This window comes from Protopterus annectens, chromosome 2.part0 (genome assembly GCF_019279795.1).
Source record: "Protopterus annectens isolate FY-2018-M chromosome 2.part0, PAN1.0, whole genome shotgun sequence".
Lineage (NCBI taxonomy): Eukaryota > Metazoa > Chordata > Ceratodontiformes > Protopteridae > Protopterus > Protopterus annectens.
In genome coordinates, this window is record NC_056728.1 from 507,122,279 (window position 1) to 507,140,211 (window position 17,933).

A 17,933-nucleotide genomic window follows, 5' to 3' on the forward strand; every position below is an offset into this window, starting at 1 on the left:
CAGCAACACTACTATAATTTCCATCTCTCAAACTAAACAACTAGATGTTATAATCAATGACTTTCACCTAGCACAGTCCATTAAGAAGACTTGCATTAAACTAGACTCTCTGTACCAAATTAAGCTTTTCCTTACTAACCAGACAAGACATTGCCAGAACTCATCTCCTGTCCACTCTGCTGTATGCCTCTCCCATCTTCTCTAAGCTAAGTAAAACTGTCCTAACAAAACACGAGTCTTGCTGCAACAAATTTGCAAAATTCTCCACAAGCTTCCCTCACAAGTCCCACCATTGTTCTGCTCTACAACAACTAAAATGGTTAGAACTTCCCCAACACTTAACCTACACCCAACTCATCTTCACCCACCGCATAGTATACCAACCGGACAGGATCCCTGCCCTATAACAAATTCTTCAACCTTATTCCACCACTCGATACTCCGATCCTCTCATAAAACACTTCTGAACGTTTCCAAAAGCAGCAACAAAGCTGGAGACTTCCTGTATTTCCATTTTATCTCCAAAATCTAGAACACAATTCCTCAACATATTCTAGCCATTGCCAGCTCGCAACAATTTAAAAAACTGCTAAAAGACTACCTCAGTAGCAACTGGATCTGCTCCTGTATCAACCCCGGCTAATTACTTCCAGCACCCCAACCCTCTTTTTTTCTCTTCGATGGGTACAGTCACCCCCAGAGTACTCTTACTTATAACACCTGTACCTCTCAGTTGGCTCCTACCTCTATACTTCCACCCACACAGTACCACTCCACAGTCTCTCCACTCTCCTGAAACCCTCCTCTTTCTTCTACTCATCCTCTGCTTCCCTATTTTACTAACTCCTTCCCTAACCTAAACTTCTGTACTAAATACCCTCCAGCAATCAATACTTACTGAGCTAAACGTGATACAATGTCTAAGGTAGGAGTTTTAATTTATGTTCATCCACCACTGCACACATAAATTCTTTGTAGTTAATCTGACAAAATTGTATAGATGTTTCCACTCTCTTGTAATAATCTAGATATCTGCTATTTCTTAAAAGTGTAAATTGTGCTTTCTCTCTAGTAGACTTTGTAACTGTGCTACTTCTCTGCCTCCACTCTCTTGATGTATAACATTCAAAACCTGCTTGTTAACACTGTGAATAATAATTGTAACTTTAAGCCTATGTAACTGTGCTATGGAGCTTTTCTCCCTGGGCCTCTGCTGAAAATGGGCTTCCTCCCAGTCGGGCCATCCCGGTAGACAAATGTTAATAAATAAATAAAATAAATGAATAAATAAAATATGCAGTGACATAATCCTGTATTTGCTCCAGATTATTATACTGGATGCCTTTTGTCCCGTTCCAAGTTTGTATACTAGGATGTTCTTCGTGTTTCACTGTTGCAGTCATCACATTTGGGTTATCCCTGCCAGGGTAGCCCTTGGCCGTCCGGAGTACCAGAGGCTTAGTAATTCTGTATCGGTCGCTGTCGATTCAGGACTGACGTCAGGTCGTCAGTAGTATAAAGTAAGGCAGCTGACGCCATTGCATCAGTCTTTCTTGCCATGGAGCCTGAAGTAGGAGCAGTTCGTATGAGTGCCGGTCAGGCGCTACCTAGGTTTCATCTTTTGAACTGAAGCTGAAGTCTTCTAAAGCTGTGTACCCCGTTGGGGATCCTTTTTTATTGCACTAACCGATGTCAGAACAAGTTAACAATTGTCTCGCCTGTGGAATGAAAATACCACACCGAGACTTTCATTTTTATTGCGTCACTTGCTTAGGCCCAGACCATGACGTCCCCTGCTGTCACTTTTGTGCTTTGTTCAGCACCAGAACTATACGTTGTTGGGCCCTTGTAGCTAAATATTTTCCCTTACAGACCTCGAATTCCGATATGGCTTTGGTAAGCCATCCAACAGCAGATCTTCCGAAAAAATGTAAAGATAAAGACAAAGACAGACAGCACAGGACCAAACCTGCCGGCGACACTTCCATTAAGCTAGTCGTCAGTTCTCCGGTCCTCAGTGAGGTGCTTTTGCAGCCCCTGATGCCCACTTCTGTAGATTTGCAGGCTGCTACCGAGACCCTTTCGAAGTCCGGTATACCGCAAAACTCTTCTTCGACTAAGGATCCTGCGGTTGTGTCTCCCTTGGATGGGTCCGGAGCCGCTGAGTAGGTACTGGCTTCCGAGGAAGTCCTTCGCACTACCTGTTCTCGACACAAACTGACATCTTCTTTCGCGTCTACTGTTCATTTGAAAACTGCAGATTTTCTAAGGCCCAGGGTACAATCCACACCCAAGAAATTGACTACCCAATCTCAGGCACCTGCTTCCTTGCCTCAGTCTCAAATGCTTAAAATGACGGAAGACCTTATCATGCTGATCAGGGGAAACCAAGCTATCCCTTCCAAAAGAAAGAGATCTGTCCCCAGTAGTTTTGTCTGAACAGGAGTCTGATGACTGATGCATCTGAAAATGAAGACATGCAACCCCTCTCTGCTTATGAGAATTCTGATGTAGAGGACTCCATTCCTACAGCCTCTCCCCGAGGACTTTTCCTTTGGGGAAACCCTTCATACCTTAAGGGAGCATTACTAATGGGAATGTCAGGACTACCCTCAGTCTAAAAAGAGACTCAGGGAATTCTTAGATCTTCCACAGTATAGACCCCCTGGCCATTCCCCCAGTCCTGAATGTTGTGGAGGATGTTTCCCTGGAATTCAGTTTGAATCCTGACACCCTCCGTCCTGCACCCAGAAAACCAGACCGGTATTACAGAGTCTCTGACTTGCACAAATTTCTTTTTAAAAATCCTGCTGCTGACCCTGAGGTAATTTCTCAAGGGCCTAAAGGAATTAAAGCAACCTCTGCTAAGAATCCCACCCCCCTCAGATAGGGATTCCCAAGCACTAGACAGATGGGGTAAAAAAGTATAAACCTCTGCTACTCTTGCTATCAGAGCATTAAATTGCCAGTTCCATGTGCTAAAATTTCAGCAACATACCCTGGAACTCCTCAAGCAAAAAACGTGTTCCTTTTCTGCTTGTGCAGAATCTAAAGAGTTAAAAGAGTTAATGCATTCTGCAAGCCGAGTAACTAAACACACCTTGCACTGTGGTGTTGATGCCCTAGAAGCTTCTTGCAGGGCAGCAGTCACCGGTTATGTCCTTAGAAGGCATGCATGGCTTAAGGAACAGCCGTTGCCAGACCATGTTAAATCTAAATTGTTGAATGCACCTTTGCACAAAGACAACTTATTTGGGACTAAGGCAGAAGAGGTCTTAAAAAAGATGGAAGAAAAAGCAAAATCTATGCAGACAGTTAAGGATTTCTTATAGGTCCAACCACCCAGGTTCAGCATGCATTGCCCCTTCAAGCACTGGTCCTTTCCTGCTCCCACCAGCTCAGTTCAGCCCAGACCCCATGGAAGCAGCCCCCCCCCCCCAGACAGCAGCCACAGGGAATGCAGAAATCTAAACAGTGGACTTCCTCCACTTTAAAAACAGGGAGTTCTAAGCCATCCCCTCATAGTAAGAACTCACAATGACTCTCCTCCCCCACCCTCTCCCTCTGCCCACCTTCACGTACCCCTAGGAGGAAACCTCTACTTTCACACAAGCACCTGGGCCACCATTACCAATGACCGCTGGGTCCTCAACATAGTGTCCCAGGGATACAAATTTTCTTTCCACACCCTTCCAACTCCAAAAGGGTTCCCAGATCTACTTCCAAACCAGTGGGCAGAGGTGCAAAAGCAAGTCCTTTCCCTGCTCCCTGTGAGGGCAATAGAACATGTTCCTGCAGAATAGACAGGCCAAGGTTTCTACTCCAGACTTTTTCTGGTACCCAGAAAAGAGAGGGCACCCTGGCACCCCATCCTTGATCTGTCCTTTCTAAACACCTTCCTGGTGATACCAAAATTCAAAATGCTCACCCTCCAGCACCTGCTACCCATGTTCTCCAAGGATGCTTGGTTAGCCACCCTAGACCTAAAAGAGGCCTACCTCCACATTCCTATCAGGGAATCATGCAGGAAGTATCTAAGTTTCAGGGCAGGATCTCTACACTTTCAGTTCTCTGCACTTCCCTTTGGCTTATCTACTGCTCCCAGACTTTTCACAAAATGTCTGGCTCTGGCCATTGCCTTTTGCAGTCAAAGGAATATCCAGATTTACCCATACTTAGACGACTGCCTTATTCAGGCAGACAGCCAGGAAACGATGCTCAAGCACCTGGCCTTTGTAAAGTCCCTACTGACCTCCTTAGGGTACAAAGTCAACAAAAGGAAATCCATATAAGTACCCACCCAGAGGATTATATTCCTGGGAGTAAGCCTGGACGCAGCATCCCAGATGGCATTCCTTACACCAGAAAAGCAAACTTACCTGACAGCCTACCTCTCTCAACTAGCCACCCAGACCCCAGTTATCTGCAAGGAAAATCCTGCAAGCTTTGGGGGTCATGGCATCTTGCATTCTACTCATTCCATATGCCAGACTGCATATGAGGAAACTTCAGTGGTACCTAAAAAGCTTTTGGTGTCAACACTCTCAAGACCTGGAAACTCTTATACCCATGATACCTTGCCTCAGAAAAAATTTTCTTTGGTTGACTGCAGCATGCTCGCACAACAAGGGACTACCTTTCTCACCACCCCCTGCCGCCCAGACCCTCACCACAGATGCATCAGACTATGCCTGGGGTACACACCTGGACGGCAGGTGCATACAGGGCCAATGTAGCCCACAGCAAATCCATCTGCACATCAACCAAAAAGAGATGATAGCTGTTTGGCACGCCTTCACAGCTTTCAAGCCCCTTCTCTCCCCAGGGGCTCTCCTGATCAAAACAGAGAAAACACCACTGTGATGTGGTATATCAACAAGCAGGGAGGGACTCACTCCTGTCCTCTATACTTGCCATGATCATTTGGCCAACAGCCTCTGCCATGCAACTCCGCCTGTTAGCACAGTTCCTGCCAGGTTGTCTAAATTCTCTGGCAGACCACTTTAGCAGAAATCTTCAGTACCCACACGAGTGACAGGTAGAGAAAAGAACTTTCACCCTAATAACTCAGAAATGGGGCACACCGAAGGTTGACCTCTTTGCCTCCCACACCACCCATCAGCTCAGCAAGTTCTGCACCAGGGAGCATCACTGCATGGCTTGGGAAGTGGATGCCCTGTCCTTCCCCTTGGTCAATCTATCGGCCTATGCCTTTCCTTCACTACCTCTTATCCCCACGGTACTACTCAAAATAAGGGAAAACCAAGGACAATTCTTATTGCTCCAGATTGGCCTCACCAGCACTGGTACCCACTGCTGCGCAGCATGTCCCCACAGCCACCATGGCATCTCACTCAGACCCCAACCCTCCTGACCCAGAGCGAAGGAGAATTCATGCATCCCCAATTGCAGACCCTCAGTTTGGCAGCTTGGCTTATTCCCTAACCACTGATCAATCTGCCATACTCATTGAGTAGGTGCTAGATGTTATACATGAGGCCAGATGCCTTAGCAGTAGAAAGTCTTATGCTGACAAATGGAAAAGGTTCTGCACCTGGATTCAAGCTAAGGGAGCCAGTACGGCACAGCCCTCCCTCCTTCTTATCCTGGATTACTTAGCTGACCTGCTACACAGTGGTCTTTCTTTTTCCTCTATTAAAATTCATGCCTCTACTGTCTCTGCTTATTTCCCCACTGAACAGCCCCTTTTCTCACACCCTCTGATCAAATAATTCCTAAGAGGGGCTAGCAACTTGAGGCCACCCAGAAGAGCACCAACTCCAGCGTGGGACCTTAACTTTGTGTTGGAAAAGCTCACTCTGCTCCCCTTCAAACCAGCATCTTCAGCAGAGCTAAAATTTCTCTCCTGGAATACTGCTTTCCTTCTGGCCATCACTTCAGCCAGAGGGGTCTCCAAGCTACAAGCACTCATGGCTGTGGAGCCCTTCATCTTCCATGCTGACAGAGTTTCCCTCGGGACTAACCTATCCTTCATGCCCAAAGTAGTGTCCAGTGTGGCTCTCAACCAATCCATTCATTTGCCCACCTTTTTCCCTAACCCACAGAACAAGGGGGAAAAGGATACTGCACTGTAGATGTGCACAGATAGCTCAGATTCTATCTAGACAGGACAAAATCCTTCAGAAAGTATGATCAATTACTGGTTAGCTTTGCTGCAAGGGCAGAGGACAAAGCCATCTCCAAACAAACCATTTACAAATGGATAGCACACCGCATCCATTTCCACTACAAGCAACACAAAAAGCCTCCCCCCAGGAGGTCAGGACTCTCCCACCAGAGCAGCCTCCACTTCCGCAGCTTTCTTCAGAGGAGTCCCCACCAGGGACATCCTGGAGGCTACCACCTGGACATCTGTTCACACTTTTACCAAACATTTTCACCTGCCTATCTTCTCCAAATCCATGGCAGGGTTTGCCTCTGCTGTCTTGCAGGGCATCCTAGCCAGCCCCTAGTCTCCTTGACTGTCACCACCCTTTTCCTCAGCTTTGGTAAGCAACCCAAATGTGATGACTGCAATAGTGAAACACGAAGAACATAGTACAGTTGTGTACGCTTGTCATAAATGTAGATGTTCGAGTGTATTCACTGTTGCAGTCCAGGTTTCTCTCCCTCCATCCCCCTCTTCTTTCTTTTCTCTCCTTACAAGGGACGTTTTGGTATTTACTTTCTATTGGTGGGGTTCTTCCACCAGAACCTGGCTGCGACTTGAGGGCTCCTGACAGGTTAGGGCAAGAAAAACTGATGTAATGGCATCGGCTGCTTTACTTTATACTACTGACAACCTGACATCAGTCCTGAAGCGACAGCAAATGATGCAAAAATACTAAGCCTCTGGTATTCGAGCTGGCCGAGGGCTACCCTGGCAGGGATAACCCAAATGTGAAGACTGCAACAGTGACTACACTTGAACATCTACATTATAAGTGTACACAACTGTACTTTTCTAATACCCTCTTCACCCCATGTCTGCGTGAGCTGCTCCCACCAAATCCCCTTATCTTAACCCTGACCTCATTCTGAGGTACTGAAGTATCCCCTGTAAATTAAATCATACTTGTGCTACCTAACCTTCTGGAGAACAGTACCTGCAGCCTGTTTGGAGTACAGGTACACACCTTGCATGTGTGTGTTAGTGGCTTTGACATTCCAGATTGCTCCTTACCATCTGCAGGGTAGCCGTAACCTCATTGATTCCATTTCATTTATTTCAAGATAATAAGCTTATCTTATTATTGGCTGATTTAATTCATTCTTTAAATTCAATTACTTTTTTAAAGCCAGCAGTTATTAACTTGCCTTTTTTTTTTTACTGCAAAAGTCCGTCTGGGCAAAAGTCCCTTTTCATCAAATGCCTATGGAGAAAAGCTCCAAAGATATTAGTAGTCTTTCAAATGAATAATAGCAATTTCATTATTTTGTTTAATTTTTTTGTGTATATAAATATTATGGTAATGCAATAATCGTGGAATACATATGTTACATAGCCATTTGAGTAGTTTACTATTCCTCCCTTTCAGTATATCAGAAAACTGATAGTGTTTCTCACTAAAGCCAATTTTTCTCTACCCATCTTAATCCAGTAAATATTTGTAATAGTAAGAAGCATTTAATTATGTTCAGTTATATTGCATATTTACCAAACCACTAACTTGCCAGCTTTAAAATTATTATGTCTTACATTTTGTAATTAAAATAAACTGAGTAGTTTTGCACTCTGGTGTAGACTGATGGTGTTCTGACTGGGACCAAGGACCCCAGAGTTTGTTTAGTGCCATCAGCACTGTTAAAGCCAGACAGGGTGAGAGAGGACTGAAGAGATGGAGCCAACTTGCTTAAATTGTAAGAGGAAATTTGATGCACATACTATGGGGGGGGGGGGGGGGGCATGAGCAAAGCATGATTTCCTTGGTGGAAGCTAGAGAAGCACTCTGCATTGTTTAGTGGTAAGAAGGGCTTGTCCTGCTGACTTAAATCCCTATCAGAAGGGAAGGACACCCCGACACTGATGCACAGAGCACTCTTGCCTCTGAGTGTGTTGGGAAAGCTTAAGGATGTAAGCTGAAGACATTGAAAGCTGCTTGGGTAACTGTTCTTGCATTCATCTGCCACTCGTAAGATGAAGAGAGGATGGCCAGCAGATTACTACCTCTCTGTTTGACCTACACATTAAAACTTGTCCAGGTAGGGTATACATGGCAGAGTCCGTCACGTCCAGCCATATCTGAATAAACAGGAACATACAGAGTGGTACTAAAACAAGCTTTTCTTTGGATTGTGTTTCCTTTTCTTCTGTACATAACTCTCATTCATATATAAATTATTTAATTTTTGCAAACCCTAAATTTGCTACTTTTCTCCGGATAGACCACTTTTTTAACTTATCATTCATTTATTTGTCTGATAAAATTCACATATTGTACGATCCTAAAATAAGGAAATTAATAAATTAATTATTGGCCCTGGTTCTGTGGCACAGGTGGGTAAAGCACATATACAAGAGCTCCACTGTATCACCCTATGAAAAGACAAGTAGCTAATCATAGCTCACAGAATAGCACTCCTACCAAGGGATCTTTATCTTTAAACTAAGCAACCTAGACAGTTTCCCTTACTTTGCAGGCAATAGGCCCTTCCGTCCTGTAGTCTTGGGTTACTCTCAGTGTCTGTCCTAATTCTACATGCACCACAAACTACATGCCTTCTCATTTCTTGCACTTAAAGTTTGGGATGACATCTCAAAACAAATTACTTCCATTTTCTCTCTTAATAAATATTCTAAATTATCACTTATTCAAACAAGTCAAGTGCTACCTATGTGAGGGAGCTGCATAAACTTCCTCACACACAGATTCACCCGTACCACATCATCGTTCTTCATAACTGTCTTCTTCCACCCCGTGCTACTTCTCCTTTTTTAACTTTGTATTACTCTTACTTTCCACTTTCTTCAAACTCCTCTGCTGCAACTCTTTTGCATGCACTGAAAAGGTAGTATGTACAGGGAATTTTTTTAACTTCTGTAATTGATTTTGTTTACATACGTGCTTTCTGTTGTATTAATCTCATTATTAATCTCTTGTATAATGTGTTGATGTCAGACTTAACATACTGTTTAGTGAGTTATAACTACATTACTCAAATGCTTTACTTACTGTTGTGTAGCTGCTGCCTCATTTTATTGTTTCATTACATCTGATTTTGGGTGAGCTATGTTTTTATAAAACTATTTGATTTATATCTGATTTCTCTGGACTGAGCCTGAAAATCTCACAGTTGGATCAGTGCTGTGTTTCAGTAAACAAGTAAAAATAATAATAAAAAAAAAAAAAAAACATTGATAGTCTTCACTCTGGCACAAATTAGTACAAACTTAAAACAGACTAATCAAATTTGCTGTAAGTCATAACAGCCACACGTGACGGTCTTTCTCTTCATGACCTTATTTGGCTTGAACCATCTGTCCTTTGTTTTGCTTAGAAACTGCTTTGTGTAACCTATTGTAGTGTTATCCAATGTTGCATCCTGTAGAGACCACCAAAGACTTAAACGATCAACACTCAATCTCACCGATATCCAACGGGTATTAATAAGAAAGATGCTTCAAATTACAAAACTCTCAAATATACTCTCACCTAATATAAGCAGCACACTGTATAAATGAAAATTCAAGTCCTTTGTGAAGATCTTGACATAATACAACTGTTGATAGGATTACTCCCAAAAAGTTTATACCCAGCCATATATGCACTGTTACCATAAAATTATAATTTAGTCTGTTGTGTATCTCACGCTTATAAATCTGTTTGTCAGTATGGACAGTTTTGTGTCATCATTAACTCAATTCCATGTTGCTCTTTCTACTTTCTGTTATTGTGGACATTACAAACTACAGCTATATATAAGCTTCATTGTTTCAGTGAATATATTGTAGTGTAATCCATCTGTCATTGCTGATGTTAATGACTGTATGTCTATTGATTTTGCACATTTGTGTGTCAAGCGTGTCATTGTCTTTGTAGAATATGTAACTTTTTTCTTGATTATATGTTTTGGAATCTTTTTTTTCTGGTCTTAACTGATTATTAGACCTCATTGCTGGACATTCTTGGTAAACAAATGCAAATAAAATATTTGCATCTCAAATGTATGTACACGTATGTATTGATATTGTTTGCAGGCTTTCATATATTTGGAGTTTTATAGGCATTTTTAGTCTGTTATGTATGCATGCTTTTTTTACGTCGTATTTGGAGCTTTTTTTCCCTTTGGCCTTCCTTTGAAATGGCCCTTGCGTAGTTGGACCTTCTTGATAATTCCTGCAGCAACTATCCTGTTGAAACAACTGATATCATGATTATTATATTTGATAACTGTATATAAATAACCATTATTGAAACATGTTTTTCAAGTTTAAAGATTGTCATCGTGTTTAACATTGTTTTGGGTTGCTTTCCCTAAAATATATCAGTCTTATAAATGAGCGGCCATTTTGCTACAAGCTTCCAGATGCTGTAAAGGTTGGCATTCTGCTGAATTTCATATAATTTGAAAAGCAAGCAAAAATTCTTACTTTATTTAATGAAGTCATTCATTGCTATCTTTAGTGCTACATTGCTTCATATACAGGGAATGTTTTAATTTCGAACAAGCCTCTTAATTTCTTTGAATGTGTTGCAGGCTAGAAGAATTGAGCAGGTAATTCACTCACCCCTAGTAAATATATTTGACTTTGGTACATTCTTTTATAGAAAGCTGTTAAGTTCTGTGGTTCATTTCTTCTACACAGGCATTCATCAGATAAAGTATCTAAACTAGAGTCTCAAGTGGATTCTTATAAGAAGAAGTTGGAAGATCTTGGTGACCTTCGCCGCCAGGTGAAGCTTCTTGAAGAGAAGAATACTATGTACATGCAGAACACAGTTGGGCTAGAGGAAGAGCTAAGAAAAGCGAATGCAGGCCGGGCTCAACTAGAAGCATATAAAAGACAGGTGGGAATCTGAAACTGTTGGCTAGGATGGCTGGTCATTGTCATAAATTGAAGTATTGGTCTTTTCTCCAGCTTCCCAGACCCACTGCCTTTAACATCGTGCTGTGCTGATCTCTCTCTCTCTCTTACATTTATTTATGCTTGTTTGTTACTGCTCACTTTCTCCAAAATAAGTATGCAGATTAACTGTTAGTTTACCACCCTTTATGGTGACATTTAAGCATGACTGACTGAGTGAAGAAATAATTGCAGTCAAAGCAGGAATTAAATCACAATTTGAATGACTGTTAATATGTTGGTATTTTTCACAAGTCCTAAAAATAATGCTAAATATTAAAACTGACCTCGGGTGAAACCATGTCATTTATTTATTTATGTATGTATGATATTGAAGTCCTTGGTGGATGTACACTTCAGATATTTTCCTCCTGCTGTCTTCATTTCTGTTGGTCTCCAACTGCTGCACAGAGGCATGTGCCATTTCCTGCATGGGAACACTAAAGGTTGCTGTGCTGTTACCTGTTTTGTTAGCATTTACAAGTGCAGACATGAAGTGTCAACTTTGCATTGCTCAGTCATGGTAAAGTAACTGATTTTATTGAAGGTTTTTTTCTTGAGGTTGTGCTGTTTGTACTAAAGGGATAAGATAGTGATTTTTCCCATTTCAGTGATTTTGTTTAACCTCCGAGATAGTATATTAAGACATTTGGTATGTAGTGTAGAACCTCAGCATAGGGTGCTGCAGGGTGAGGGTGAGGATTGTGCTGGCAAAAATTGTTACTTTAACCTTTGGGTTGCAACATTTCATATTTTTTTGAGTCCCATTATAGCAGGGTTTGATATTCTTATATGATCCCATCCTTCCTAGGAGCATGCTTGGTGTCGTATGCAATGCTCGATGGATATTCATAGCTCCCGCATCCACCTCTTATGTTCTGCCACTCTCACATTTCGGATCTTGATCCTAATGTTTATGATGTACACGTTCCTGTGTTCATTGTCTGGAAACTGCAAGCCATTAAGTGTTCACTTGGTCATTAAGTCACAAGTCAGTACCCACACTTGCATTGTCTTGGCTGTCTGGGACAAGAACTTGGTGTGAAATACTGCTGGAAGCTCCAACTTTTCATCCTGGCCACCTGAAGACTCAGGACAGAGAAAGACCAGAACTAACTTGCATATTATTAAGGTGGTAGAACTTGGAGTTCCTACCATGGACACCATTATGTGATACTGATACAGGAGTACTTTGAGAGGGCAAAAAATATGGAAGGGAAGGTATTAGTCAAACCTTTTTAAGGTTAAGTTAGTCTCCAAAATGGCTTTGTCATTCTTGCTTGTCATCATTTCCCTATCTGTTAGGAAGAGGTATAGCTTGCATTAGTCTTTTACTTCAGTAAATGACAGGTGACCAGTGAGAGAAGTACATCCCATCAGCTGCTTTGGAGAGGGATGTATCCTGTATTGTACAAGTTGAATGGAGTTCACCTACTACTGGACCTTGTCCTTAGGGCTTCTCATTTCCTTGCACCACTCTTGCAAGGTGCAGCCATGAGTTTCAATGCTTTCTCACTTGACAACTGGTGCTCATCCATCATGTGTCCAAATCCATCATGTCTTGTTACCTTTGGGTCCACCATTTCAATATCTGGGTTTTGGAGAGGTTTATTTGTACTGCTGCTGTTCTAGGAATAGAGTCTCGGATGACATAGAGACCCTTATCTTTGAGAAGAATTAGTGCTTTGACATCTTCCTGTAGCTTTCCCCCATGACAGCCTACCCAGCCCCCTTATGAAGAAATCCTTAAATCATGAATGGGTCTTGAAATCCTCTTTATCCTGTCCTGTGCCCCCCCTGCAAGAAATTTCTTCATGAGTATTTGCAGAAGGTGACTGTTGTCAGACATCCTAATGAGCCTGTGCTCAGTAATGTCATTTGGCACCTTGGAGATACTTTAATACTCATTTTGATCCCAAGAAGGTGGATGTCCTCTGCAAGCCCTTGGCTGCTTAAAATGATGTCCTTTTAAGTATTTTGAAGTAGACTTCTCAGTGATCACTTTGGACTAGCTTAAATCCCAGACATTAGTAACACCTAGTTACCTTTAACTCTTAGTAATGAATGTAAAGCCTTGGAGAAGGTGGGAGGTCATGTTTTTCTCTGCCATATTTGACTTTGGGTTTCTCAGCTGTTTGTATTAACTTTGTTGATTCCAGTCTACCTGATGGATCAGGCCATCTGTTGCTTGATTATATATTTAAGAATGATTGGTTAAGATCCAACCAATCCTTCATGTGTGTTCTATCAGCTTGCGTGTGTCTGCTGTAATTTTGACCGATAGTCATTTCTCCTACAAAAGGCTCAAGTACATACCTTTACAAAATGATGTGGCCCACACTTTCTTAATGTAGTAGTAAGTTTATACAGGCTTTCCTGAAGATCACCTTCCAGCAGAAGGTTCTCCTCTTTGATTAGTCCTGACCTCCACATCTTCAAGATCATGCCAGCAATTAAAGGAAAAGGAAGCACCCTCTCTGATAAGAGAGGGCCATTCAGCATCAGGCAATTGTACTTCCTCCTACTATGCTGAATAATTTTCTCAGTAGAGTCCAGCCTACAGTTAGAACTTTCTGCATGTGAGTTTGGCATGGGTGATTACTAACAGTTTTTGCATAGAGAGACATCACAAAGAACAACAAATTCTGGATTTAGTCACATGCTGCCATGCCTTAGAACCCTTAAGTTTGCAGATTACTTAGAGGCCAAGCTGTGTCACAGCATCAGGCTTAGACTGAGACCATAGATGCTCTCCCTTTTCCAGGATGAGGCAGTAAGTCCTACTCATGCTGCGTTCCAAAGCATAAGGAAGACTTCAGTCTCAGTACAGCATTCAGGAAATTCAGCATGTGTATTCAGTGCATTGATTTCTGGAAAATGATGGTCTTGAGGCAGTAAGTTCTACTCATGCCGAGTTCCAATGCATAAGGAAGACTTTAGTCACATTACAACATTCAAGAAATTCAACATGTGCATTCAGTACATTTATGTCTGGAAAATGATTGTCTTGAGTTGTGCACAGGGTCTTGGCATTGCTGCAGCAGGATACCTGCTTGATTTTGCCAGACTTTGATGGTTGTCTTCGAAAACATCAGAGTTTAGTGACTGCACAGGGTTTCTTTCAGTCTACTGTAGGGGGATATATCTTTCTAGTCATAGTGCTACCATGTGGCCATATGCCTGCACTCATAATATTTATTAAGGGGTTGCTGTTAAAGAAGTGTTGTAGAACAAGGACTTCCATATAAGGTTCATTAGTTTGATGACTGGTATCTGTTATGGCTTCCATTAAGAAATTCTGTGGCTGTGTCTCTGGTTTGCATGCTTACATGGTTGCAGGCCTTACTTGTCCTCCATAAGTTAGGCAAAGTCTTATCTGAACCATTCCTAGGGGATTGCTTTCATTGAGTAGAACTGAACACTTTTTTGTCATTCTTGTCTGCAGAAAGTACCCAGGAGTCCATACCAATTATATCCTTGAATTTCTGAGTCCCTTATTTTCTTTGCCAATGGTTCTAAGTATAATGCAGATAAGAAAGGGGAAAGAGGGCATGCCTGCCTGATTTCTCTGCTTAATCAGGAAGTATAAGGGAGGAACCCACCCGCTTTAATTTTCACCTCCGATCCCTCATATATTCTCCTAACCAACATTATAATTTTATCAGGAATGCAAATGCTTCCATTACCCTGCTCATAAAGTCCGAGCGTACTCTGTCAAATGCTTTCTCTGCATCAAGACCCACTAACAACAGTGGTATTTTCGTACATATACTTCCCTCTGGATCATCAGTGTTCTGTTAATTTTGTTGAATATTTGCTTCCCCTCCACAAAACTACATTGATCCATATTGATTAGTTTTGGCATCACTTTTGTCATTCTTTTAGTCATTGTAGACATAACCACTTATAATTATGGTTTAGTATTGAAATGGGGCCTATATGAAGCTGGATCTGATAGATCTTTACCTTCTTTAGGTATTACAGCTACCACTGCTTTCTTCCTTGATGTGAGTACTTTTGCTTCTCTTCAAATACTGTTAAACAAAACTTTCCAGATCTTTATCAGTTTTTCCCTCCTAGCTTCCAAACTTGTACAGGAATACATCTATTCCCGAGGACTTTCTGTAGATTGGTTATACATCACCATTTTTATCTCATCTCCTCCTAGCCTGTTAGTAATTGAGCCTCATCTATATCTAACCTTGACATTTTTAATTATTCTGTTAACATTTGCATTTGTACAGTTTCTTGATTTCAATATTTGTCTGCCTTATTTCATAGACATTACAAAATATTTCTAATTCTTCTAAAGGATCTCTTGTTATCTTCCTTGTTATAGCCTCCCTAAGCTTGGCGACAGCCCTTTCTAGTCTCTGTTACCTAAGTTGTTGTACTAAACGTTTTTGTGCTCTATAGAGTTATCAAAGAATATTTGCTTAACAGCAATCTTTCTAAACTTGTACATATTATCAGGATAATCCCTTATTTTCTGTTTAGCATTCTGCATTTGCTCCTCCTCTTGTTCTGTGAGGTACCCCTATTTTGCAGTACTTGAACATTTGTCAATCCCTCTAAATAACTGTTACTTCTTAACCATGTCTTCCTTTCTTTTATTTCCACCCTATTTTTAAACTCCACTTAATTTTATCCCACTCCCTATCGATATTTTCAGAAGAAATTTCTATTTTCTCTAATAGCTCCTGCATAAGTTTCACTACACATTCATTAAATTCCTTTCTTCCGATTGATGGGAAAGTGCCAGTCTCATTTTTATTTCATTACATTGTGTTTTTATTTTAGTTACTATTGGTGCATGATCTGAAATAGTTATTGGGTGCGTATCAAGATCTTCAATTAAATGCACATGTTCCTGTGAAATGTAAACTCTGTCTAGTCTAGCTCAGTTTTTGTATCTTGGGGAATATGTAAATTCACTCCAAACTCCCTAGTACTGAATTCACATCTTACTTGCCAAATATTGTTGTAAATTTCTGCAAAGATCTACCCTTCTTTGTTATATCTTCCATTCTGGGATTCTCAGAGACATCTTAACTGCTGCAAATCAAATTCCAGTCCCAACCTGTAAGTAATATTCCTTGCTGAAAGCTGATCATTTCTCCCAGAATTTTCTTAAGCCCCATTGTAACAGTTTTAGGTGGAGTATAAATGCATGCCAGTGTAGTCCTCCTTCCATCCCAGTAGCCCCTTAGTACTTCATAGGTTCATATGTAGGTACTAGGCTATTTGGCCCTAGGCCTATATAACCCTAGCCAAATTGTACCCTGGCTTTTACCACCCAAGAAAATTATTTTCCTGTGCCTCTGTCAAGCAGAACCACAGAAGTGATCCCCAGGGTGAATTTCCTATCGCCCATCCAATCATCAAACTTTTTCCTTGAAGAGTGCTAATGAGGAGCTTTGTTTGATATAGATAGGTAGTTTGTCCCAGAGTATGGGAAGTCTCTGGGACAGTAATCTATCCCTCCACCATATTCTGTTTATTGTGGTGATAAGGTGTAGGTCCCTAGAGCGTGTAACTCAAAGGGATTGGGATTTCTTTAAGTGGAGCATGTACAACAGCTCTGGGTTTGACATAGCTTTGTATGTTAGGCAGAGATCGCCACTGAGTAGGCGATATGTGACAGAGTAAAGCTGAAGTTTTTTGAGGCGGTCTGCGTAGGGCATCTCTTTGAGGCCGGTAATCCTCTTTGTGAGGTATTTCTGTGGCCTTTCCAGTTGTTATAGATGTCTTGTGAGGTACATACCAAAAGGAGCGTTGTACTCTATAATGGGTCTAATGAGTGATAAGTAGAGGGGAACAATGACCTCTATCCTGGATGAGAAACCTTTTGTGATGAGGTGTGCCATGTAGAAGGATTTCCTGACTCCTGTGGCGGTGTAATTATCAAAGGAGAGACTACTGTCCACCTGTGTCCCAAGGTCTCTTATCAGACTTTCAGTGTTAAGTAGACTACTGCCTAGGTGGTAGTTCATGGGTATATAGTTTTTACCAAAAGGGATGACAGTGCACTTTTTGGCATTGAGCTTGAGGCCATGGCTTTGACACCAGGCATCTGTCTCAGTGAGGCCCTATTGTAGGATGTCCACATCATTAGGAGTTTTGATTATGGCTCCTAGTTTGCAGTCATCTGCAAACTTTGTTAGCCAAAGACCTTCTGTGTTAGCCTGTACTTCAGAGAAATAGATACCAAACAGGAGAGGACATAGGACTGAACCCTGTGGTACTCCACTTGTCACTGGTCTGAAGTTGGATTTAGAGTCTGCTACTTTCACAGTGCGGGCTCTGTCAGTGAGCCAGTTGGCAACCCATCTTATGACGTAGGGCTTTATACCTAGTTTAGTGAGTTTATCTATAATTCCCGAGTGGGGGCTGGTGTTGAAAGCCTTGGTGAGATCTAGATAAGCTGTGTGGACCACCTTACCCTCATCTTAGGCTTTGGTGACCACTTCAAAGATGTCTTATCAGGTTTAGGAGACATGATCTGCCTTTTACAAACCCGAACTGGGTAGGGTCCAGAGTTTGGAGATTACCAATGTCATTGTTTATAAGTTCCATGATGATACGTTCCATAGCCTTGCAGACCAGACTCATCAGGCTAATGGGCGGTAGTTCCCAGGGTCTGTGGTGGCTCCACTTTTGTGGAGTGGAATAACCATTGCTGTGCGCCATTCAGTGGGCACAAAGCCTGAGGTGAGGCTATGATTGAACATGGTACTTAGGTGGGGTGCCAGTTCGTTCTGTAGTTCATGTAGAACGTAGCCTGGGATGTTGTCAAGTCCCATGGATGCTGTGTTCTTGGCTTTGGAGAGTGTTTTTTTTACCTGTGCAGCCATGATTACAGGAACTT

The 17,933-nt window shown here is 41.8% G+C and overlaps 1 protein-coding gene across 1 annotated transcript in view; it reads left to right on the top strand.

Moving 5' to 3' along the window:
• The window catches only part of HOOK3 (hook microtubule tethering protein 3), a 2,251,851-nt gene that overhangs the window by 1,385,682 nt on the left and 848,236 nt on the right, over positions 1-17,933 (top strand). The window contains exon 11 of the mRNA XM_044060904.1: positions 10,808-11,009. Coding sequence (XP_043916839.1) covers positions 10,808-11,009 — 202 coding nt within the window. The remainder of the gene's footprint in view (positions 1-10,807; positions 11,010-17,933) is intronic.